Source organism: Fundulus heteroclitus, chromosome 22, assembly GCF_011125445.2.
Source record: "Fundulus heteroclitus isolate FHET01 chromosome 22, MU-UCD_Fhet_4.1, whole genome shotgun sequence".
In the NCBI taxonomy this organism is placed as follows: domain Eukaryota; kingdom Metazoa; phylum Chordata; class Actinopteri; order Cyprinodontiformes; family Fundulidae; genus Fundulus; species Fundulus heteroclitus.
This window is the reverse complement of record NC_046382.1, coordinates 32,457,901-32,481,242: the sequence shown is the minus strand read 5'-3', so window position 1 is coordinate 32,481,242 and position 23,342 is coordinate 32,457,901. Positions and strand designations below refer to the sequence as shown.

The 23,342-nt window shown below is 42.8% G+C and overlaps 2 protein-coding genes and 1 long non-coding RNA gene across 4 annotated transcripts; 2 read left to right on the top strand and 1 right to left on the bottom strand.

The window, feature by feature from the left end:
• The first annotated feature begins 14 nt into the window (after positions 1-14).
• Positions 15-11,471, top strand: prepl (prolyl endopeptidase like). 2 transcript variants are annotated; one of them, XM_021317756.2, is made up of 15 exons: positions 15-337; positions 1,185-1,304; positions 1,887-1,950; positions 2,047-2,218; positions 2,299-2,387; positions 2,789-2,918; positions 3,002-3,077; positions 4,216-4,407; positions 4,554-4,766; positions 4,891-5,066; positions 5,486-5,702; positions 7,456-7,605; positions 7,930-8,056; positions 9,050-9,138; positions 10,369-11,471. In XM_021317756.2, exons 1-15 carry the CDS (start codon positions 206-208, stop codon positions 10,444-10,446), a joined length of 2,025 nt encoding a protein of 674 aa, XP_021173431.2. In that variant the 5' UTR covers positions 15-205; the 3' UTR covers positions 10,447-11,471. The 2 variants fall into 2 exon arrangements, with proteins under 2 accessions (XP_021173431.2, XP_012720438.2); XM_012864984.3 differs by having other exon boundaries at positions 3,002-3,218.
• On the bottom strand, positions 10,552-20,897 carry LOC105927958 (neutral and basic amino acid transport protein rBAT). The gene is made up of 10 exons (XM_012864985.3): positions 20,275-20,897; positions 17,743-17,922; positions 17,493-17,638; positions 17,281-17,406; positions 16,855-16,974; positions 14,748-14,872; positions 13,045-13,246; positions 11,512-11,694; positions 11,186-11,311; positions 10,552-11,092 (listed from the first exon to the last, which is right to left on the bottom strand). Exons 1-10 carry the CDS (start codon positions 20,684-20,686, stop codon positions 10,661-10,663), a joined length of 2,052 nt encoding a protein of 683 aa, XP_012720439.2. The 5' UTR covers positions 20,687-20,897; the 3' UTR covers positions 10,552-10,660.
• A 102-nt stretch (positions 20,898-20,999) lies between these two features.
• LOC118557175 lies at positions 21,000-22,841 on the top strand. The gene is made up of 2 exons (XR_004927677.1): positions 21,000-21,084; positions 22,097-22,841. It is a non-coding gene; the product is annotated as an uncharacterized LOC118557175 (long non-coding RNA).
• The last annotated feature ends 501 nt before the right edge of the window (positions 22,842-23,342 follow it).

The following is a 23,342-nucleotide window of genomic DNA, read 5'->3' as shown; positions in this document are numbered from 1 at the left end:
TGGCTGCGTCACCAGGCTAGTTCCGAGCGCTGCACCGGCGGCGCACTGTCGCTAACTTATAACAAGTGTTAATTTAGATCACAGTTGTCACTATTAGCGCTTTAAACGAGTGTCTAAAATTAATTTAACCTCGTGCAGCACTCTGGTTGCAACAGCTAGCTAACTAACCGTGCTACAATGGCTAATTAACGGCCCGGTGTCGGGCATGGTCGTGCTGAGCTCTCTGCTGGGCTCCGCGGCTCGTCTCCTCGGTGCTTCTCGGGTCCGCTTCTGGAGGCGTACGCTTTCCAAACGGGAAACAGGACCGCCTCTGTCCGTCCAGCGTCGGTGCGCTTCGGTAAGAGGGTTAGGGGGAACTTTTAGAGACGCTGCTGCTGGTGGTGTTCACCGTTGGCTGGGTGTAAAGTTACCGACGGCTCCATTATGTTTGGAGTCATTCATTATTCAGATCGCTGCCCCTCTGGTTGCAACGACCCGACACAAACAGCCAAAAGCTGCGGCTGAATGGTTCGGATCAAAGCAGGTCCGTGTGGTCAAATAACCCTGTCCAGACCTGCTGTACGTCTGTGGCAAAGGCATGGATGTTAACAGACTCTCTCCATCCAGTCTGACTGAGCTTCAGCTGTTAGGCAAAGGAGAAAAGATGACAGGTCATTCTCAGGAGAGACACACACTCTGAAACACTTGCAGGTGTTGGTTCAACAAATTATTGCTTTATAGGGCCTGAATAAAATGCCTTTTTTTTTTGTCGGATTTTATGTTTATAACAGTCTGCTTAGTGTTTTGTCGGTCCCACAAAACGCCAATTAAGACAGAGAGGTTTTGCTGTTATAGAAATGTAATAAAATCCAAGGGTTTAGGGTTCTTTGCAGTGTGAGAGAGTAGAAATGTGTGATTTCAGCATACTGCATTTTAAGGAGCGATCACATTCACGTTGTTTCACAGAAATACATATTTCTTAAAGGCATTTATGTTGTGCATTTTTTATTAACACCAATTAACATAAAGGATATTTTTACTAGATCTTTAGGTCCACGTGTGTCTTTTATATATTTCATGCGGGGAGGAAGATTTAATTAGTTGGTATCGGGGTAATGTCTCTCTGCCATTGGTCAGTTACTTTTTTGTTTGTTTGTGTTTTTGTGATGTTTCTGTTTTGTTGTGTTTTTGCTTTTTGAAATCAGGAAGCTTCATCGGATCACCTGGGCTCGGAAGTCACCAGGTACCAGCACTTAAAGAAGTATTTCATAAGGAGACTAAAGGCGACGTATCACAGGTTCCACAGTATACCTGATTACTCAGTGGTAAGACAACACGGCTTGTTTGGTGGTACACCCATCTACATATATATATATATATATATATATATATATATATATATATATATATATATATATATATATATATTTGCGTTTGACTTGTGTAATTTGTTGTGTGCTGCAGACTTTCTGCCCAGCTCCCCCTTGCAAATTACATCTTGCTCTCAATGGGCTTTTCATCTGGTTGAATAAGGGAAATTAAATGCTGTTATGGTGGACATGGTGAACTGTGTGAGCTCAGTTGATCGTGGATTTAAACTAGGATTTGATCAAATCAGTCCTGCCAACCTGCCCAAACGACACAGTTGTTAGCACTGTTCCCTCACAGTGAGGCGGTTCTGGTTTGAAACCAGGACCGTCTGCATGGCGTTTGCATGTTCTTTCCAGGTACTGGAAAGTCCAAAAATGGTTCATGTTAGCTAAATTAGATTCTCTAAGTTGCACTTAGGGGAGTGCGTGTGCATCAGCGGGGTTTGCATTCATTGCTTCATCTGGTTGTCATTACCCAGATAAATTGTTATAACTCCACTTTAGTTTGACAACCTACTGTGATTTGTCCTGTCTCAGGTGTGCGGACGTCACCATGTATACTTCATTAAAGACGATGGCATCTACAGAACGGATAAAAGAGGTATTAAGCCATGAGCAAATACTGTCATTGCCACTGGTTTCATTGAAATAACCACCTAAATATACCCATTTCTTTGTCTCCGTTTTGTATTTTTAGGTGTACGGGAGCCTGAACAGGTGGTAAATCTGGAGCATGTGTCAAGGGGGGAAGGGAAGACGAGAGCCGAGAGTGGTGAGAGGTTTCAGTGGACAATTCAGAGAATACGTCTGTCGCCACAAGAAAAGCATCTGGCCGCCACACTAAAGCGTAGTCCCAATGAAGAGCTGAGGTAACTTTAACAGATGCTGCGTCTTTGAAAATGTTGGCTCTGCCATTTAATTCATCTTTATTCCTTCTTTGTTAATCGAGGTGTGTTGTTGTGAGACTTGGAGAGAGAAATGTTCCCCTTTCCCCCCCTCACAACGTCCTTCTTGAACTTGAGGGCGTCTTCAGTTTTGGTAAATATTCGTATTAATATAGTTGGTAAATATTATTGTCCCACAATGGGACAATTAAAGAATTTCCTATCTGAATAATTCAGCTGTGTTAAAGAAAGCAGAACTGAACCAAAAACACCTGAAAGGACACAGTGATAGTAAAAGAGAAAAAGAAAGTCTGTCTCTTTTAAAATGGATTTTGTGCTTTTGATTCATTTTTGGCCTTTTTGTCTTGCAATCTTTTTTGAATGTATAATAAAATGGAGGGATCTGTAAGATGTGGTTTTGTATACTTAACACTGGATCTACGTAATATTAAAACAGGGGATGGACCCGATCATTTATATGCTGAAGGCCTAAAGTTAGTAAAAGCATGTTATTACTTTTAAACTCGACTCATGTGTTCGTTTATGTCTTTTAAGAGTGGGCAACGGACGATGTCCTGTTTTACACAACGCTGGAAGGCCTGCGATCCAGCTCCGCCTTTCGCCTGGACCTCACCTCGCACGGCGGCAGCAAAATATCGTCTGTATACGAGGAAGCTCAGCCTGAGTAAGTGCTCGCTGCGTCAGGCAAACCTGCTTTATTCTAGCAAATTAAAACTAAGCGATATAAACGCCACCGTCCTCCCTCAGCGTGTTTGTGGAGGTCGCCCTGTCCAGAGACCGGCAGATACTCACCATCAACGGCAACAGTAGAACGAGTTCACAGGTGATGCTGATCGATGTGAGCAAATCCCATTTAGAGCCTTTTGTGATTCAGCCTCGCCAGCTGGACCTGCTGTACCATGTGGAGCACTGGAGAGGACGGCTTATTATACTGGCTAATACGGGGCCAGCAGGAGAATATCAGGTAGAGGGTCAAAACATTGTTGAGAATTTAGTAGAAATAATAGGAGATTTTCAGTAATACGCGTGAATGTAAAATAATAATGTGATTATCCCATGAACTTATTTGTGATGTGATGTCCAAAACCTTCAGGGCATAATAGTAGAGGTGGAAGGAAAATGATGTAACATTTTTTTTTATATTTAAAAATCTAAAAGACTGGATCCTGCTACTGTAACTCTGCCAAAGTCAATACTTTATAAAAATGCATTTTCACTGCAATTACAGCCACAAGTTTTATGTAGTTTTTCTCTCTTGAGTTAAAGCTGCAAAATACCTTGTGTTTTTCTCCTGAACTTAAATGTTCTCATGTGACTACGGGACATCCTTCCTTTTTTCTACCACATATTCACGGTGTCCCAACATGGCTTGTGGCACACAGGAGGTTTCATAGCTGTCTTTTAACACTAGCTTTCTTCTTGCCACTCGTCCATTAAGATAAAAATTGTCCATTACAGAAGTAATACAGGGTTCCAAACCACCATTTACAAGACTAGAAACCTACTCAATTAGATTTCTAGAGTCTGTAAGGACTCCGGTCGTTGATTGACTGAAGGTAACTGGATTTTATTCAGGGGATTCAGATTAAAGGGGGTTGGTTACAAATGAGTGTTACTTTTTTTTTTTTTTTGATTTTTATTTGTAAATGATTCTTAAAACCACATATAATTTTTCTTCCACCTCTCAGTTATGTGGTGTTTGTTGGTTTATCACACAAAATTCCCTGTAACACGTTGAAGGGTTTGGTTGTAAGGTGACAAAATGTGGATAATGGGTGTGAATATTTCCAAGGCATTGAATATTATCAGCTTCGATAAGGCAACTAGCTTTGATTTATTTTATTTTTTTATAAAGTAGTAAATTACTTTAAGCAACACAGAGTCACATAGCTATCTATTATTCTAGTTTTTGTTTGAAAAAACAACAAAGAATAAAAGGAGGACTCTTTTTCTCCTCCTAGGTGGTGCAGTGTCCCGTCTCTGAGCCATCAATGGCCTCCTGGGTGTCGCTGTTCGCCCCTAGCCCTGACTCTGTTATCAAAGACATGGACGTAGTTGGAGATTACTGCGTGTTGGTTACAACCACGGCGGCCAATAAGCTCGCTTTCAGCGTGATGTCACTGAGCGACCCAAAGGAGACGTACATTATTCAGGTCAGTGGGATAAATAGGGTTCATTGGAGAAAAACATATCTCTTTAGGCTCTTTATCTGTTGTTCCTATATTTTTTATATTCCTTCAATATATATATTTTTTTTGTTTTGCATTTGTACTGTTGTATCTCTGCATTCATTCCCTAGCTCCCCCCCTGGGCTTGTGCTATTGAAACCAAGAAACCAGGCTTGGCAGAGCAGGGAGACGTGTTGGAGTTCCTGTTATCGTCCCCGGTCCACCCACCAGCGCCGTACGCTCTGGATCCTGGGAAAGGACTCGTATTATCAGCCGCAGGAAATCAGACCCGCGCAAAGAGCCAAGACAAGCATATCACCACACGCTTGAAGGCCCGCAGCCAAGTAAGACCGCCCAGCTGAGAGGTGTTGATGCAGTACCCAGCTAGTGTGCAAAGATCAGCTCAGGTCACAAGGTAACCAGGTACCTCCAGGTAAAACAACCATTGCTCCTGCGTTTTTTCCTCAGGATGGCGCCTTGGTGCCAGTGACGCTGTTCCATGCCGTACCGGTGGAGCGTCTGAACCAGGTGCCTTTGCTGGTCCATGTTTATGGAGCTTACGGTAGAGACCTGGATATGGAGTTCTGCCCGGTGAAACGCTTTCTGCTAGAGCAAGGCTGGGCGCTGGCCTACTGTCACATCAGGTAGTGCATCACCCCTCCTGAGATCAAAAGGAAAATAAGAACTTGCCTCAGTTTTTCCAGATTATTTGCAGCCTGCTTGCTAAATGTTACAAAAAAAAGTACTTTAATCATAAATGTCAAGGGGCATTTATCCTGGCTACAGGTTTCCCTTCTCCCTTCTCGAGGTCTGTGTTCAAATCGGGCAATTTTCCACTTTCCTGCTGTGCTGAGCTGTTGGGGATCTGTTTATGCAGTATAAGGTGGTGGCTGCCAGAAAGTAACACCAGATTCATCTATTTTACTGTCAAAGTCATCAAAACCCTTTTACTGTCAAAACCCTCTGAACATGAATATCCTTGAGAAAAATCAGGTAAATTTGTTGCAGCTATGAAGGGCGTTTTATGAATTGGCTGTGTTTTTTTTTTTTTTTCTCTGCGTAGAGGTGGAGGGGAGCTTGGCCTCTCTTGGCACCGACGAGGCCGAGTGGAGGGGAAGCAGAGGGGAGTGGAGGACCTCCATGCCTGTCTCCATAAGCTCTTCTCTGTGGGAGTCTCCCGGCCCTCGCTCACCGCCCTTACAGCCTGCAGCGCTGGAGCTGTGCCAGTGGCGGCGCTGTGCAACGCAAACCCGAACACGGTGCGGGCCGTAACCCTGCAGGTGAGACCTTAAACGGTGGCATCTTATACCAGATGTTTTTAAGAAGGGTTTTTATACATTTTCTTTTCTTTTTTTCTTTTTTTATTGTGAATGTAACATGCTTCTTTATGTATTTATTTATTTTCTTATAATGGAATTTCTATAGTAATGTTTTTATGTGTGAATGCATTGTGACACATAATTTGGACTATGTAGCAGCCAGAGTCTGTACCCAAGACAAATTTCCTTTTGGGACAATAAAGTTCATCTCACAGGTTCTGACTAACTGGGCCGTAGGAGAGAACGGATAAATCAGCCGAGTTTCATCCACATTAAGATTTCAAACTTTCTAAGTCACATTATTATTTGCACTCGTTTTGGCGTGAATATTAATGTGACTTAATTATGCAAATCTTACTCAGTCTGAGTCGCCTCATACACAGATGTAAGTGAATTTGGTTTAGAAAAATAAATATTTCTAAGGAAATATAGAAAAAAATGTATTCCATATTCTATTAGCTATGTAATGGATAAGAATCTGAAATTCTGAAAAATAAAGTACTTTTTACATTGATTTAAATCTGTGTGAGATCCTTTATCTTTGGGATGTTGAGAAATAAAATAGTTATCATTCATGAGTTAGATTTGATTTAAAGGGGACATGTCGTGCTTAAATTATTTAGTTGTGGTCTATATAAAGTTCCATTTTATAAAGACCACAATGCTGTACTAAATTTCCCATTAATTTAAAAGTTAAAACATAAAAATTTGTCATCATGATAAGAATATGGACTCATGGCAACATTAAATTCCTGTTAATGATGAAAACCGCTAAAACTGTCTGTATTGTTGGGATTGTTACTGTTACTGTTTTCTCCACTGGTTGTTCCAATGAGTGCATTTGAAAAATAAAAATGTTTAGTGATAAAATCCCACTTCTTTATGTAACTGTTGATTCCTGTGTCATGCACAGCCGTACAGTAAAGGCTGGTTCACACAGCAGGTTTTTAGCCCCATTTTCGCCGCGATTTTCCCCCTCAGAGAGGCGCCGATTATCGTTGTCTCTTAAGATAATCTTTAGAGAATATCCTGCCGTGTGTGGTGTGTTAAGTGATCTGGTCCGCTCGGTGGAACGTCGGAATCGATCCGACCTCAAATCGGGGATGTTCAACATGTTAGATTGTCTTGGCCCGATATCCTAGCATGTGTGGCAGCCTGTTGAATGTGACGTGTGGCCAATCAGAAAGCGAGGTGGGGGAAACGCAGAGAAAGAAAAACTCTCCTCCATTTCATAGTGCAGGAGGCTTAGAGACCTCTGGTCACGTTGTCCCCGCTTCTTTAACCTACAACTTTTTTCTCTGTTAAAGTGAGTCCACAAACTATGGTCATTATTCCTCCTGGTCGTCCATGTTTATTTACTCTGAACTCACGTTTGATCTTAAGAGGATTCAGAAGAAATTCAGATTTCCCGTCTGACATCTGAATGATCTTAAGTGAAATGTGTTTGTGTGAGGTGTGCTGAGCTCGTCCTCTGACCAATCACCACACTGTATGAGCAAACGTGTTTTATAGGATTGTTTATTGTTACGTGTGCTGGCTCTCAGACTTTGAGAATCAGCCGGCTATTTTAAAATCCTGCCTGGGAACCAGCCTTTACTAAATGGTTTTTTATAGTCCTTTTTCTCGTTGTGTCAATAAATGTCATCAAATATGGTGATAAAGTCCATATTGCCCTGCACTGCAGGTCTTAAAGCGTCCCTAACTGTGTGCACAGGCTCCTTTCCTTGATGTGTTGGGAACTATGCAGAAAGCCAACCTGCCTCTGACTCTGGAGGACAGAGATGAATGGGGGGACCCAGTGGGAGACCTGAATCACAGGCAGATCATCGCTTCATACTGCCCCCTTCATAACGTTACTCCTCAGGTACGGACACGTTGCTGTAGAAACCGCCTGCTCCTTTGTAGTGCTAAGCCCTGTGTGATTTCTTTTCTTACATAATGGTGCAATACAGCAAAAAAAAAAAAAAAATCCATGTAGGATTCACTTAGCGTCAGCTTGTTGTTCAACTCAAAAACATCTGGGCAAAAAATGGAAAGTAATCTGCAATATCAGGTAAAGACGATCTCATGCCTTAAGTTTAGTCACTTTTAAAATTAGCTTTTTATTGTTTTTAACAAAAAATAAAACCTTGAAGATTATTTTGATAAATTGTGGTATTTGTATGATTATTGTTTATGTGTGAAACAGCTCTACCCATCTATGCTGCTGACTGCTTACAGTGGAGATCCCAGGGTTCCTCTGGAAGGCGTCCTCCAGTACGCCACATTTGTAAAGACAGCCCTTCATAGCCACCTCAGCAGGGACCCAAATGCAGGTGTTTATGTGCAGACACCATTGTACCCGTTTTCAATAACCAATAAGGCAGTGGCTACTGACACGTAAGGTGAGCGACGCTCGTTTTGTCTGCGGCCATTTGGATGTTACCTCCATGCGTCCTGCGCGTTCTCCAGAGGATCTCTCCATTTCACGTGGAAAAAAAAAGCGGTTCAAACGCGTCTGTTTTGGATGAGGCCGTTATCCTGGGCGCATTTTGAATTCCACGGGGACTTTTCCGCATTCTTTCAGGAGTTATTTCTGCTTCAACAGAGGTTTTATGGCCGCAGGTCATCCCCCAATAGTCGTGTCAATGCGAAGGTCAGTAGAGGGAACGGTAATAGATGTATGGGTGTCTGGGGGATGTCTCTGCACAGCGCAGCATTGGTCACCTTGTGGTAAAGCCTGTGCATGTGTCAGCTAATTGCTCTCATTTTCCCCAGACAGGCTCTTTCTCCCTCTCAATTATAATCTTCCTTCAACACGTTGGTGGTACTCCTTATGTACACCCCCCCCCCCTCTCTCTCTCACTACCTCGCCTCTTCCAGCTTCAAATGCACATATTATCTCCCTCCTCCGCCATCTCTCACCCCGGTTGTTCACACACACACACACACACATACACACACACACACACACACACCAGGCAGCTTCTATGCCTGCGTATGCGGGGAGATGTCTCCCTAATCTGTCTCTGTTCTCCCGAGTCTTTGATAAAGTGCTGATGGCATAGACGGGTGGGAAGGCCCATTAGCATGGTAAAGAGATAGTGTATCAGAGCAAGAGATTAGACTCCACAGACTGGGAGCTGTCAAGGTCAAGCCTGCACTTGTGAATCAGTCCGTACCGCAGAAAGGAGGAAGGTGGATAATATGGAGTGGACAGTTAGAACTAGAGATAATGGGTACACGGTGAGATAAAGATGATTTATAAAAAGCAGGTCTTTCTGTATGTATTTAGCCCGTGTTTTTTTTTGTTTGTCTCTTTCCCTCAGATAGCAAACCAGCGTCAAACATAGTTCTGAATGTCCAGCCTGGAGGCAGTCATGCCGGACCAGAAGATCTTGTGCAGACGCTGGAGGAGGTGAGCCGCACTCTCCTGAGTCAGAGGGAGAACCGGGGAGATTAGGCAGAGGGCCGGTCAGAAGTTTACATACAGCCATAATCTGCGTGAATGCTGTACTCGTTTCGGGCTTTTATGATGGATTGGGATCGATTTGTTTGTTTTTTTGGGCCGGTCAGATTGTACAACTTCATTGGATTTTAAAACAGGACTCAGGATTTGATTGTATAAATATTTCTTTTTAATGAACACAGGGTCAAAATTTTACCTAGAAGCTCCAAAAAAAAACACCTTGACTAATAATGTTAAATGTCCCTTGACAAGTTTGTGAGAAAAAAACACCTTTTAATGTCTGGAAACAAGCTCCTGGGATAGGTCAGTCTGGATGTAAGATCACTCTTCTGTGCAGAAATGGAAATGTTTATCCAAGCTGGTTGATTTCCTGGCACTCACCCAACTTTTGGCCAAAGTTTCATTTCAATTTGTTAACTTTTCAATTTGGTTGAGACTGGAGGCTTTCCAAAAACCCAATGTAAGCCGGCGTTATCTACTCTAAAACCAGCTCTGATGTGCGTTGTGGATCAATAGTCCATTCACATTGTGGAATCCATCAGCACCACTTGCAGCAGAGCAGACCCTCAGAATGATGCTGCCACCACCATGTTTGATAAGTTAATGCAGCGACGTTACGTATGAAAGCTTTGACTCCTCCAAACATTGAAAATCCACATTAAATTCAAACTTTTTTTTTACCAAATTTGTTTTTTTAAAAGACCATCGAAGTTGTATTATCGTCCTACCCTGGAAAGGAACAACTTAAATGATGAGTTTAGGTAAATACTGATCTGCTCTGCACCATTTAAGGGAGTTTTTAAAAGGGAACATTTTATGTGTTTGCTTTTATATTTCAACTAACCAACTGTGCAAAACTGCAGTTATTGTATTATGTTGAAAAGCTTTAAAAAAAAAGCGAAGCCTGAATGTTAGTTCGGTAAAACTGGTTCATTATCATGGAACTTTGTTTTATTTACCACACTAATGTGTTGGAGTTCAGTTAGCGTCATACTAAGTCACTGGGATGGAGAGCGGTTATAGCTGCCTGGTTTAGTCACAGCTCAGGGGGACTGTGTTGGGGAAATGTGGACAAACCTTTTCTCCACGTTAATTTCACAAAAACATCAGAGTTTAGCAACCGAACGGAAGGATCCGAGCTGATGCTTTCAGTCTCTCCTGTATGTTCTGCCCATGCAGGAGGCTCTTAAGGTGGCGTTCCTGTACGCCGAGCTTGGCCTGGACCCTCCGCCGCCTCCACGCAAGAGGAACCGATAGCTCAGCTGCCAGGAGGCAGTCAGGAATGAAGATCTAGATTTACAGCACTGTGATGGTCAAATCTTTCACTCTGCGTGTGAAAAAGAAGAAGACACATCCAGCTGATTCATGTAAAATCGTGGCTTTATTGTGTTGCATTATCCCCTCTGGACTGAAACACCAAAGGACAATCTCTGTAAATTAATTTAGGAGAACACACAGGCTGCTGTTTGCTTCAGCATTTATAAAGAATGCCAATGGTCTCCAAATAGCAGGCCTTCTCAGAGACATAGCATTCTGCAGGGTGGTTGGGATGAAACCGAGTATAGGTCGAGTAGCGAATGACCAGACCTTCTCCCGGTTCCGTCTGGACGCGGGATTTCTGAAACACCTTCCCGTCGTTGGCTGGGTTCGTGCTCATCAGCACGCTGAGCTGCTCGGGCAGCTCCTGGATGGCCGAGAGATCTGTGATGGTAGATGCTTTGCCAAAGTTAATCACCACTAGGTAAGCTTCTTTGTGTCCATCGAGCTCCCTCAGGTAAGAGAAGACGTCGGTATCAGCGAGGACGTAACAGAACCATCCACGCAGAAACGGGAGCTCCGACTGCCGCAGGGCGTTCAGGAAGCGGTACTGAGAGAGCACGGAGCCTTCATCTTGCATCTGGGCCTGACAGGAATGAATGGAGGGGGGGGGACCATGAGTCTACACAACAAACGGCTTTTATCAGATCTCATAGTTGCTGATAAATGAGTCGCGTACCTCCACGTTGACCTTTTCATAATCAGGATGCACAGGTAACCAGGTGATGTTGGTGATGCTGTTGAAGCCTGCGTTCATCTCGTCGTTCCACTGCATCGGAGACCGCTCAGGGTCCCGACTGAGACTCTGGGGTCAAAGAATAGCAATAATTAGCCTCCAGCTGGCCTCGTACACAATAAAGCGATGCCTTTTTATCTCCAATAACAAACAATGAAACATTCTCTGCATAAACTGCTATTTTCCTCTTGTTTGGTAATGCCATCAATTAAACTCATTTTTGTACAGATTTGTTTAAAGCGTTTCTTCAGGGTATGGACTCTACTGACCACGTTGTATTTCCCAGCGGGGTCCTGTACTTCACTTTGTGTGATATTAATGTTCTCCATGCCGATCTCCTCGCCATAGTAGGTTGTGGGTGTGCCGGGGAGGGTCAGCAGCATCAGGTTGATGGCACGGACGTAGATCCGACCAGCGCTGGAACCGATTCTAGACCTGTCGTGGTTGCCCACCTGATGACAATGGAGAGATGAATGAGGCCCAGTTAGATGGACCAAAGAGGATTTGAACTGATGGGTTTTTGTTAGGAGAGAACAATCTCAAGTTAAAAAGTGCCAGCAGAGAAACCCGAGGAACATCGTGGACCAAAACCATAGAGATGCACTGATCTCGAGTTTGTGAAGATTTGACCTGCTGATGCCAACTCCAGCTGAATCGGACTTTTCTTTAATATAAGAAAAGTATTTTATAAATGTATTGCTTCCTTGCTTTCGTGAGATTTGATTAGTTATTTCAACAAAAGCAACACCATTACAGATTTGACATTTTAGACCGTTAAGTGTCTTAAATTAGCGATTAGCGTGGTTAGCACTACCAACTTTACTTAAAACAGCAACTTTGTAGAACTCTGTTGAGCCTTCCTGTTATCTGCTGAAGAACTTAAATATCTTCCTACATCTCTGTATTTATTCTGACTTTGTTTTTAAGCACGTCATTGCTTTTGAACACAGCGAACGTAGAGACTCGCTAACAGCGCTCACACTGAAGAGCATTTCCAGCATGACCTCGTAGCATTTAGCCATGGTTAAGGTGACCAGATTTCTCTAATGAACACCAGGGACGTGTCTTATTTTGTTAACCGGGGGGGTGTCACCCTACCCATGGTGGGCAACCGTTCCTCAACATGTAGGGCACGTGTCCTGCACTTGAAAAGTGGTAGGTTCCGTTCCAGCTTCGTCCACTACCACATGTTGGTGTGCCATTAAGCAAGGTAATTTACCTCAAGTTGATGAGTTTGTCAGTCTATGAATGTGTGCACGTTCATAAGCGTGACTGGGTGCAAAGCACTTTGAGTGGCAGGTATGACGAGAAAAGCCCTATATACTTTACACCCTCAGCCCATTCACCGCTTCCTAATAGGAAAAAGATTTTGGAAAATGTCTTAATTTCCGTTCAGCAGGTTCCTGGTCATAGACGATCAACATGAAAATGATTTGATTCTGGTCAGCTGATTTCTCAGCGCATTGATCTTATTGGTAATACTGCAGAAAACTATTATCACCGACAAGTCTTGCAACCTTTGTAGCCCACGGAATATCATGCAAATATAAACCTTATCTGAAGCAACCGCGGTGATGAAAATGACCTTGCTGTTCATGATTATAAAAGCTAGATCATCTTAGTACCATAAACATGGCTCTTCCTGCTTATCAGAGGAAAATCTCAAATTATCTTTGTTTACGATGTTGAATGAAGACTTATTGCAACATACTTGAAAAGGTATAACTATACATTTCTTTTTTTTTTCTTTTTTTTTTTTACTTTGGAAGAACTTTGCAGGGGAAAAAAACGTAAATATTTACCACCCAGTTGGGCCATTGTCCTCTTGGCATGTTGGACATCCAGAGGTCGACCAGATGTTTAGCCCACCAGCCGCTGGTGTTGTGAGGCAGGTCCAGCAGGTAAAAGTTAAAGGGGAAGTCGCTTTCTTTTACCAGTGGAGTCCCATAGTACATCATGGTCTTCTCCACCTCCTCATAATCGTAGGATTCGGTCACCATGAACCTGCAGAACAATGGGTATACAGGTTGTGATGACAGTACAAAAGTGGAAATCATGAAGCACATATGCTACTAGTTTAATTTAGCAGAAAATATGTTTATTTCCCACCCACAGTACATTGCCTGTATGTCAAGCATAATTTATGATGTAAAGGTAGCTCTACAGCAATCCATAATGATTTTAAAATCCAGCTTAACAGTTTTAAATAAGATGCATCCATCAGGGAAATGTGTTAGTTGTACAAACACATCCAGCGTTAAGATATTGTCCAGAAGTTCATTTATTTCAGTAATTTAAAAGGTGAAAATCCTGTAAAGATTCATTCACACAGAGTAATGTATTTCAGTGTATTGTGGCTTGCAGCCAATGGAAAAGCAAAATTGTGTTTCTTAGAAAATAAGAACATTACATAAAACCACTGAAGGAAAAAAAATTTATGAATACAAATTATGTTATGACCAACGCAATCATTGGGAAGAGCGCTGACATGTAGGCTTCCCAGCAGACAGTCAGAGACACCCTCCACAGACCTGCGTCAAAGCATATTAAGGGAAAGTTGTGTTGAAGGAGAAAGGTTCACAAGCCTGGGAAGTAAAAATGTTTCAAGAGTCCTAATATTCAGACATATCCAGGACTTGGACTACAGCGGTCTGCTTTTTTGGGTGCCACTCCTGAACCAGAGAAAACAGCAGGAGGGTCTTGTTTGGGCTTAGGAGAAAAAAGGTGGCTGTTTCACAACGTCATTTTTTCAGATGAAAGTAAATTTTACATTTCATTTGGATATCTAGGTTCTAGAGTCATGAGGAAGAGTGGAGAAGCTCAGAATCCAAGTTGCTGGACGTCCAGAAGGAAGTTGCCTTCTGGACCTCCTTCTTAATAACAAGAAGGTTTGAGGAGCGGCCGGTGTTGGTCCACCGTGTTTTTATCGCGTCCAAAGTCAGAGCAGCTGTCTACCAGGACATTTTAGAGAACTTTGTGCTTCCCTCCGATTCTCGGCTTCAAAGAGATCCTAATTTTAGTGGCCAGCAGATTCTGACTCCTGCCCCCACTGCCAAAGCTACCAATACCTGACTAAACCATAAATGCATCTCTGGACTTGACTGGCAAGCAAACCCTCCGAGGAAGAAGAAGAAGATGACAACAATCAGTGATGCAGTGATTCATGCAAAGTGGACCTCGACCGAACATCCTTTGTAATGGACATACGTTTCAGTAGAGCACATGCTCTGTATTAAAAATCATGTTAACTGTTCACATGGAAGGATCAGAAACTTATTTTTGGGGGGGATTTTTAAATATCTTTAAGGCATTATCACTGAAATGAACAGCAGTAATCACTTTTCACTCTGTATGTAATGAATCTAAATGAGTAAATCACTGAAATAAACCGCCCTTAATCCTATAGTGAGTTTTCAAAATGTGTTTGTACTTCAATGCATGACTTCAAGCACAATGACTTATTTGGAAAATGACTTCCAACATGGTAGTCTGCAGGTCTGCCTACCTGTATCTGCCAGGCTCTCGGCTGTAGGTGTCCATCTCGGCCCTGAACTCCCTCAGCATGTCGTGCAAGCCCACCTGACTGGTGGTGTAGTCGTGGTACAGGTCCCATTCTGTAGTTACTAATTCCTGAAATGCAAATATGTTTGAGGCGATCTTTAAACGGGTTGGCATTGATAAAGTTTTCTATCTGCAGAAAGGGCTGATGAGAGGTGTTGTGGGATTCCAGGTTTTTCTCGGGGTTTCTTGGTTGCTGTTTTCTGTCCAATTACTGGAAATTAGGGAGAGCTGGTCTCTAGAAAGGCCCCTCTATCGGTCCAAATCACGGGGGTCAGTTTCAGGTTAGGTAGCTGGAATGCAATAGAAACCAAATACATAAAGCTAAGACTCCAAGAGAGAAACCTGGCTACTAAAGGTACCCACGGCGAGTGTTTTGCTCCAGCTTTACAATTAAACCTCTTTTTTAAACGAGTTGTATGAAAGAGAAATACATCCAAATAAGACTTCTTGTTCATAGAGAACGTCTTTGATATCAGGCACTACCAAGATCTGTGAGGACTGAGTCAACTGACTTCACTCCGAAATGTCCCTTTAAGAGCCGGTGACTAACAGCTGACGCCTCCCTCTTGCGCGGCTAACCTCAGACCACTCAGCTCACGTCATCTCCAAACAAATGAGCCACTCTGCCATCCACCGACTCACACAGATGGTGGTATTTTTAACCTTCATTATCAGCCAGAACAACAGAACACACGCTGTTATAAAAAGATACAGATAAATAACTTTATTGCAGTGTTTTGGATTTTATAACAGGCCATAAAATAATTTTTTTTATATATCACTTGGGCAAAGTCTAAAGATGTAAAGTTGGTAAGTATGATGTATGAGTACCCCTCAGAGTAAAGAATAAGTCTGAGTCAGTGCCAGTATTATAGCATGAGTCCACAGTGGGCAGTAAATCCCAGTGACTCGCTAATCCCCTAAAATATGCTTCTGTTCTGCTAATCTTTTCTCTTGGAAGAAAAAAAAATACTGCCTCCGCAAGGTTTTCTTTACTTAAGTCAGAGTGTGTCATTAAGTCTTTGAATTGCAATTACAGTGTTTCCTTAAGAAAAGCACAGGATGAACCTGACATTTAAGCCAGAGATAAATAATAAACGGCACACCATGTACAGCGAGAAACATCCCACTCAGCCGCCGCGCTTTGTTCCACCAGCTTCAGTCGGCTGGAGGTGTTTCTGCCCACGCCGCTGCTTTCATGCATCTCATTATTCTAATCTGGACTCTGACATGCCACTTACGAGTCAATGAAACACAATCAGGATTATGTAACCGAAGGTTAAAGCGGGGATTGTTAACTGAGCTGAACTTTGAGCGGTGGAAGTTACAGTGGCAATTAAAATTTAACGCGCCGGGCAAAAAGCTGCGGATCTGTGAGAACATCAACGCGGGGAGGAGAAGGAGGCTACCTTTTCATCGGCTCCAGTCGATCAGACTTCGTGTGAGCTCTGATTGTACAGCGTCTGGGAAAAGGGATCGCACTGCTTGCACTTGTGTCACGCTAAAAGAACACATTTCAGCGTATTATTTATTATTGGATTTTATGTCATAGAGCAGGGGCTCCCAAAGTGGGGGTCGGGGCCCCCTGGGAGGGGGGGGGGGGGGGGGGGTCGCGAGATGGTTTGATGGTGATGTGCTAAAAAGATTTAGCATTTCCTTACGTGTGAAACCGATATCAAAGTATAACTTTAAAAGATGCTCAGGCTGCACTTTTTTGTAAGAGTTCTCACAAAAATATTACCTTTTAAGAGAAAGAAAACCGTAACAAAGTAACAATCGAAAAGTGGAAAATGAAAATTCAAAAAAGTGTGCCGAGCCTTTGTTTTCGGGCTCCTTTACTGTGACATCCTCACTCAGTAGGATAACTACAAACGCATCACCCAATCAGATCCCAGAAAAACCGTCGCCCCTCCACTTCACATTCATACACCTTGTGTGTTGGTCTGTCACGCCAAATCCCAAAGAAGCCCATTGTGGTTTGTGGTGCGATCAAATGCTAAGAGGTCCAAAGAGTGTGAAGGCTTCTGAACCCCCCCAGAGGGATCTCTCACCGGTGGCAAGTCTGGATCCACCTGTGGCTCGTCTCTCAGATGGGCTGCCTCCAGCATGTGCTTCACTGCATCCATCCGGAACCCGTCCACCCCCTTCTCCAGCCAGAAAATAATAAGATCCTACAAGGAAGGAATAAAAGTTCCCATTTTGTAATAATATGTAAAACTAGGCTGTACTGACCTCTAGATATGGATGTTACACTTATTTACCTTCATTAAACTATGGTATGGTTAAGCAGTAATGCAAAAAAAATACCTAAGAATTACTTAATAAATGCATTTTACATGGCTGCTTTGGATTGCAGATAGATTAGAAAACCTCAATAACAGTTAGGAGAACAAAACAGATACGATTTCTAATGTGTGAGGTGCTGGTAGTTTTCCTAGAAACCCCCTAAGGTAAGGTAGGAGCCGCAGTGATCTTACTTTGATCTCTTGAACGACATCCGGGTTCCTTAGGTTCAGGTCCGGCTGCTCTTTGAGGAACTGGTGCAGGTAGCACTGGCCTCTGACTTCATCATAAGTCCACGATGAGTTCCCGAAGATACTGACCTGCATGACAGGAGAAGACCGACGTCAACGCTGAAAGATAAAAATGGGTTTTTACAGGTCGGCACATCTAAAACGGCGGCACATACCCAGTTATTAGGCTTCGGTGAAGCTGGATCGCAGTCCGTCCAGACGTAATAATCCTCGTAGTGAGGATCTCTAGTCCGACTCAGGTTGAACCAGCGGTGGCGGTCACTGGTGTGATTGGGAATGAAGTCCATAATCAGCCTCAAACCTAGCGGAGGGGGGGACGACACACTCCATTATATAGCCACAACCTGTCACCGCGCTAACACTGAACCAGATAGTTCATCTTCCACATCTCTGCACCTAACGCACCCTTGTTGTGCATTTCAGCCAAGAGTTCCTCAAAGTCCTTCATGTTTCCAAAGAGCGGGTCGATGTCCCTGAAATCCTCCACGTCGTAGCCGAAGTCTTTCATCGGAGAGCGGTAGAAGGGGCTGATCCACACCGCCTTGATGTTCAGGTCCAGGAAGTGATCCAGCTTCTCCTTGATTCCTGCGTGGACAGACACGACGAGGCGAAGGTCAGCAGTCACAGAGGAGCTCAGATCACACGGTGTACGCGTCTTTGTCGGTCATTGAATTCCTCTTGATGTAATTTTGCATAAATACCTGAAGACTTTGTAATAACTATGTTCACTGATTTTCTGACCTGGCCTTATCAGATAAAACATTGATTTAATGTTGATTGAAGTGAATGATTGACGAACATTGTCTTTTAATTTTTCTGACCAGGCCATTAAATGGATGACCTCATACTTGTCTAACCAAAAACAAGCTACTGTGGTAAATGGACTGACATCATCCCTTGCAAACTGTCCTCTAGGGGTGCCCCAAGGATCAGTCCTGGGACCCATTATATTTTCTATATTTTCTGTATTAATGATCTACCATTGGATTTGTAGGGGTGTGGATGTACAGTTGTATGCTGACGATGCTGTGGTCTTTAAAAGTGCAAAATCATCTGATCAAATAGCACAAATTCTTACAACAGCACTGACTCATATTTAAATAAGGGGATCACTGACGAACAAAGCTGCCATGATGTTTTAGCACTGTATGATCTTTTCCCATGTAAGCTATAGTATAACTAGCTGATCTCTGATAGGTGTTACAATCCCAAAGCCAATAGAGGGGCTATACAAAAAAAAACATAGAACATTTTGCATTAAAAAAACGTATTTATCACCATTGTAATATTTTGCCAATATGTAATTCATTAAGCTTTCAAAACTTTACAAAATTTCGAAATGCCTGTCTTATCGATAAAAGCTTACATATGCTGGCTCCACCATCGCTGAAGGACAACCTAAAATATAGGACAACAGCATTACGGACCACTAAGCCATGAGTAGAGGAGATTGTGAGGTACCTGTGAGAAAAACTGCATTTGGTCAAAATATTCTTTCATACAAGGGCTGTGTGCAATGGAATAGTCTGCCAACTTTTGTAAGAGACGCTTTGACTTTTCCAACATTCAATAAGTATCTTAAGGAACGCTTAAGGTCAACTCAAACTTGTGAGCATATTTTAGAAGAACTCAGATCGACACATCTCGTACTTTAGGGCTAGTGCAAAGTTCAAGAAAATGCTAAACTACTCTTCTGGGTATATTAATGTGTAATTGTTCCTGTCTGTCGTCGTCCTGAGTCTATCCTGTGTGTAGTTTGCTGTTGTGAGTGACCCTGTTTCTGTCTGACCTGTTTGTAATGTATGTGTCTTATGTTCCTTTTATTTAAAATGTAATGTTAACATCAACCTGTCCAGGTACTACAGATGGAAATTAGCCAATGGCGACAATCTGGCATATTTAAATGTGATATACATGTTCATTAATATGTACTGTCCCTTTTTAGATTAGATTAGATTAGATTAGATTCAATTTTACTGTCATTACACAGGTACAGGTACAAGGCAACGAAATGCAGTTTAGGTCTAACCAGAAGTGCAATAGCAGCAAGTCCAGGATAAACAATGGTTCCATAAGTACAGGACATGGGTTTTAACTTAATAAATATAGAGATGAATACTATTATAAACAGAATTTTACTGATAGATTTGTCCTATGAATATAATATATAGATAACTAGTATTGTGAACTACATTTACAGCTGGATATGTACCGAATATAATATACAAGTGGATATTACTATAAATAGACTTTTACAGATATGTACAATAGCGTAATATACAGATTTATTTAAATAAATAAATAAATAAGATTTTACTTAGATTTATAATAAGACGGCACTCTCATTTTAGTTATAAAACAGATAAGCACAACATTTTAGTCTGAAATCAATCAGATTGTAATCTTGAAGTAATAATTTCATAAAATAAAACCGATCTGTTGATACTGAGAAGTCAAAACCTTCTGAAGGTTTTGACTTCAAAGCACAACGGCCGCGTTGTGCTTTGATCCAAACCGCTCTGGCTCAGGCTGAATGTTTGGGGCTGCCGTCCCGCTGTGAGGTGAACCTCTAAAACAGGTTTTCCCTCCAGGATCACCTTGTACTTAGCTCCCTCCATCTGTCCCTGCTGCAGGAAGCCATTCCCACAGCATGCCGCTGCCACCGCCGTGTGTCAACATGGGGACCTTGTGTCCAGGCTGACGTGCAGGGGCAGCGGTCAACCACACACAGAGCACACAACTTGGTGCACAATTTGCAGGTAGGCCATGAAAAAAGTTTTTGGTTTTGGTCTGGTTGTCACTAGATCAGAGTCAGGGTGTCTCATTTTCAAAGACTAGCGCCTAAACCATGTCTTTCTTCTTCCTTCCACTTCCCAATTATACACTTGCTCAGTTTAACCCGGCGTGGAAACACGTCTCCGCGCTCTGCTGTCCTACCTTTCAGGTCTCCCACTCCGTCGCCGTCGGAGTCCCTGAAGGAGCGCGGATACACCTGGTAGACGGGGCTGATCTGCCACCAGCGCAGGCACGGCGGGGACATGGCGATGATGGTGATGGTGACCGCCACCAGCGCCAGGGTGCAGCACACTATCAGCCAGAACAGGATCTCCCTGGGCACCCGGTACCGAGCCTTGGAGGAGTGCAGCAGCAGCACCTCCTTGGGCATCCCGGCGTACGGCTTGACCTGCGTGTACTCCTGCGCGTCCGCGTCCAGCTTCACCGCCGAGGAGCGGCGCCTCTCCGAGCCGGAGACGCTGGACGCGGAGCCGCCGTCGCCCGCCTCCTTAAAGCCCGGGTTCCTGATGCTTTCGCCGAGCTCCATCGGGCCGCCGTCCTTTCTCGCGCTCATCGTGGATGTCTCTGGTGATCGGCAAGCGAGGAGGAGGAAGAGGAAGAGGAGGAGGAGGAGGCAGTGCGTGGATGCAGTGGGACGGTAAGGAGAGAGGGCTGCAGGTGGAGCCGAGACATCAGGGCCACCCGAGGAATGCGGGCGGTTCCGTGGGAGCTGGTTACAGATTAGCCCGTGTTATCTCGGCGCGGAGTGGGCCGGCCGGGACCGCAGCGCGAAGGACGAGTGTCAGCGGCTTTAACGCATCCAACTAAAAACGCACTGGCGGACTTCCTGTTTGTTTCCAGCCAGATAACATGTTCTCCCCGAAGAAACAATCACAGCCTCTTACCTGCTGAACCACAACAGGGACAATCAGTGATCCCAACTACTGCTGACAAACACACGACTAATGAGAGGTAGACCGCATCAGCAACTAATGCATTTTCAAGATTCTATGCTGTTTTTTATATATATACAGGACTGTCTCAGAAAATTAGAATATTGTGATAAAGTTCTTTATTTTCTGTAATGCAATTAAAAAACATGAAATGTCATACATTCTGGATTCATTACAAATCAACTGAAATATCGCAAGCCTTTTATTGTTTTAATATCGCTGATTATGGCTTACAGCTTAAGAAACCCAAATATCCTATCTCAAAATATTAGAATATCGTGAAAAAGTATACTAGTAGGCTATTCAACTAATCACCTGAATCGTCTAATTAACTCGAAACACTGCAGGGTTTCCTGAGCCTTGAAAAACACTCAGCTTGGTTCAGTAAACTAAATCACAAGTATGGTAGTGGTTAAGAGACGACATAAGATTCTCACAGTAACTGGTGTACTGACCATGGCATTACTGTCCTTGATTGGCCTGCCAATTCCCCTGACCTGAACCCCATAGAGAATTTGTGGGGTATTGTGAAGAAGAAGCTGAAAGACACCAGAGCCAACAATGCAAATGAGCTAAAGGCCGCTATTGAAGCATCCTGGGCATCCATAACACCTCAGCAATGCCACAGGCTGATTGCCTCCATGCCACGCCGCATTGATGCAGTAATCTGTGCAAAAGCATTCCCAACCAAGTACTGAGTGCATTAATGGACATTTTCAAATGTTTGATTTTGTTTTGCTGTTATTATTTTTTTTTTACTTGGTCTTAGGAAATATTCTAATATTTTGAGATAGGATTTTTGAGTTTTCTTCAGCTGTACGCCATAATCAGCAATATTAAAACAATAAAAGGCTTGCGATATTTCAGTTGATTTGTAATGAATCCAGAATGTGTGACATTTCATGTTTTTTAATTGCATTACAGAAAATAAAGAACTTTATCACAATATTCTAATTTTCTGAGACAGTCCTGTATATATATTAAAATAAAATGAGCCAAACATTTTAAATGTTTTTTTATGTCATCTTCAGTTCGTGGCCCACAGAGGGGTCCTGACAGGTCTTCCCCTCCAGGATTGGCCTGGAGTTCATCTCCATCCTTCTTCCCATCATCATCTCTGGCCAACTGTTCCCGCTGGAGAACAGCATCCTGCGCAGGGATGCACAATAAACTGCAGTGCACTGTGCAGCACTAAATGTTTCACAAGCCAGAGGTGGGACGGAGGCCAAGTCAGGAAGAAACCACAACTAAGTTGCTTCAATGATGAAACATCAACCTGGAGCAACTTTGTCAGAAAGTCTGGTTGTTCAGACTGGAATATCGAGTTTAATGTTAGTTTCTGAAGCTGGATTTAGACTCAAACCCCTATGAGTTACACCAGCATTTAATTTCCCTCTGAGATTAATTATTTTTAACTGAATTGAATCATGGTGTGGTCATATTGGACTTTAATACAGTTTACTGCAGAATTACCTACACGCACATCAGGGAGGCCCCACTCACTGCCTGCTTTTAAAACTTGACTCAGTTTGATCTTGTTTGTTTTAGATCGGCTTTATTCATATTCAATCTTTTTTTTTTTTTTGTCATGTTATATTTTTAGCTTTTGATGCGTGTTGTGCAGCACTTTGTTTCAGCTGGAGTTGTTTTAAAGTGCTTTATAACTGAGGCTGGTACGATATGGTACCTGCTGTATTTATAGGAAGACGGGACTTTATCGTCCCATTCACCAACGTCATTGCATGGTTTCCCTTACTAATAAAATTCTGTAAGAAACATTTGTGTCTATATATCTATAAGTCTGCCAGAATACTAACCAGCTCAGTAACTAAATACTTTAATGTCGTCTTGATATTAGGGCCAGCCCACCAACATTTGTTTAAACGATGAATGTCAGATATGGCAGTGCGAATGCCCAACACGCTCTCAGTAGACAGCCGTGGGGCACAAATCCTGTGGCCCCAAGCTCAGATACTGGAAATGCACACGTTACGTTTAGGTTCTGCTGGAAAGTGTGACAATCTAGTGTTGATTGTCCTTGCTAGCTCATTTAAGGATTGATGTGAATCTTTTCTGTTCAATGAATTAACATTATTAGTGAGTCTTTATTGGTAATTTTATGTATAAAAATTAAATTATATTTAGCTTATATAAAATGGAGTTCCTAATATGTTGGTTTATGCCAATTTATCTGTTTCATTTAAAATTGATCCAAATCAGGTTGTATTAATCACATAAAAATTGAGCCGAGGCATGCAGTTTAAAAATTGTGAGGCC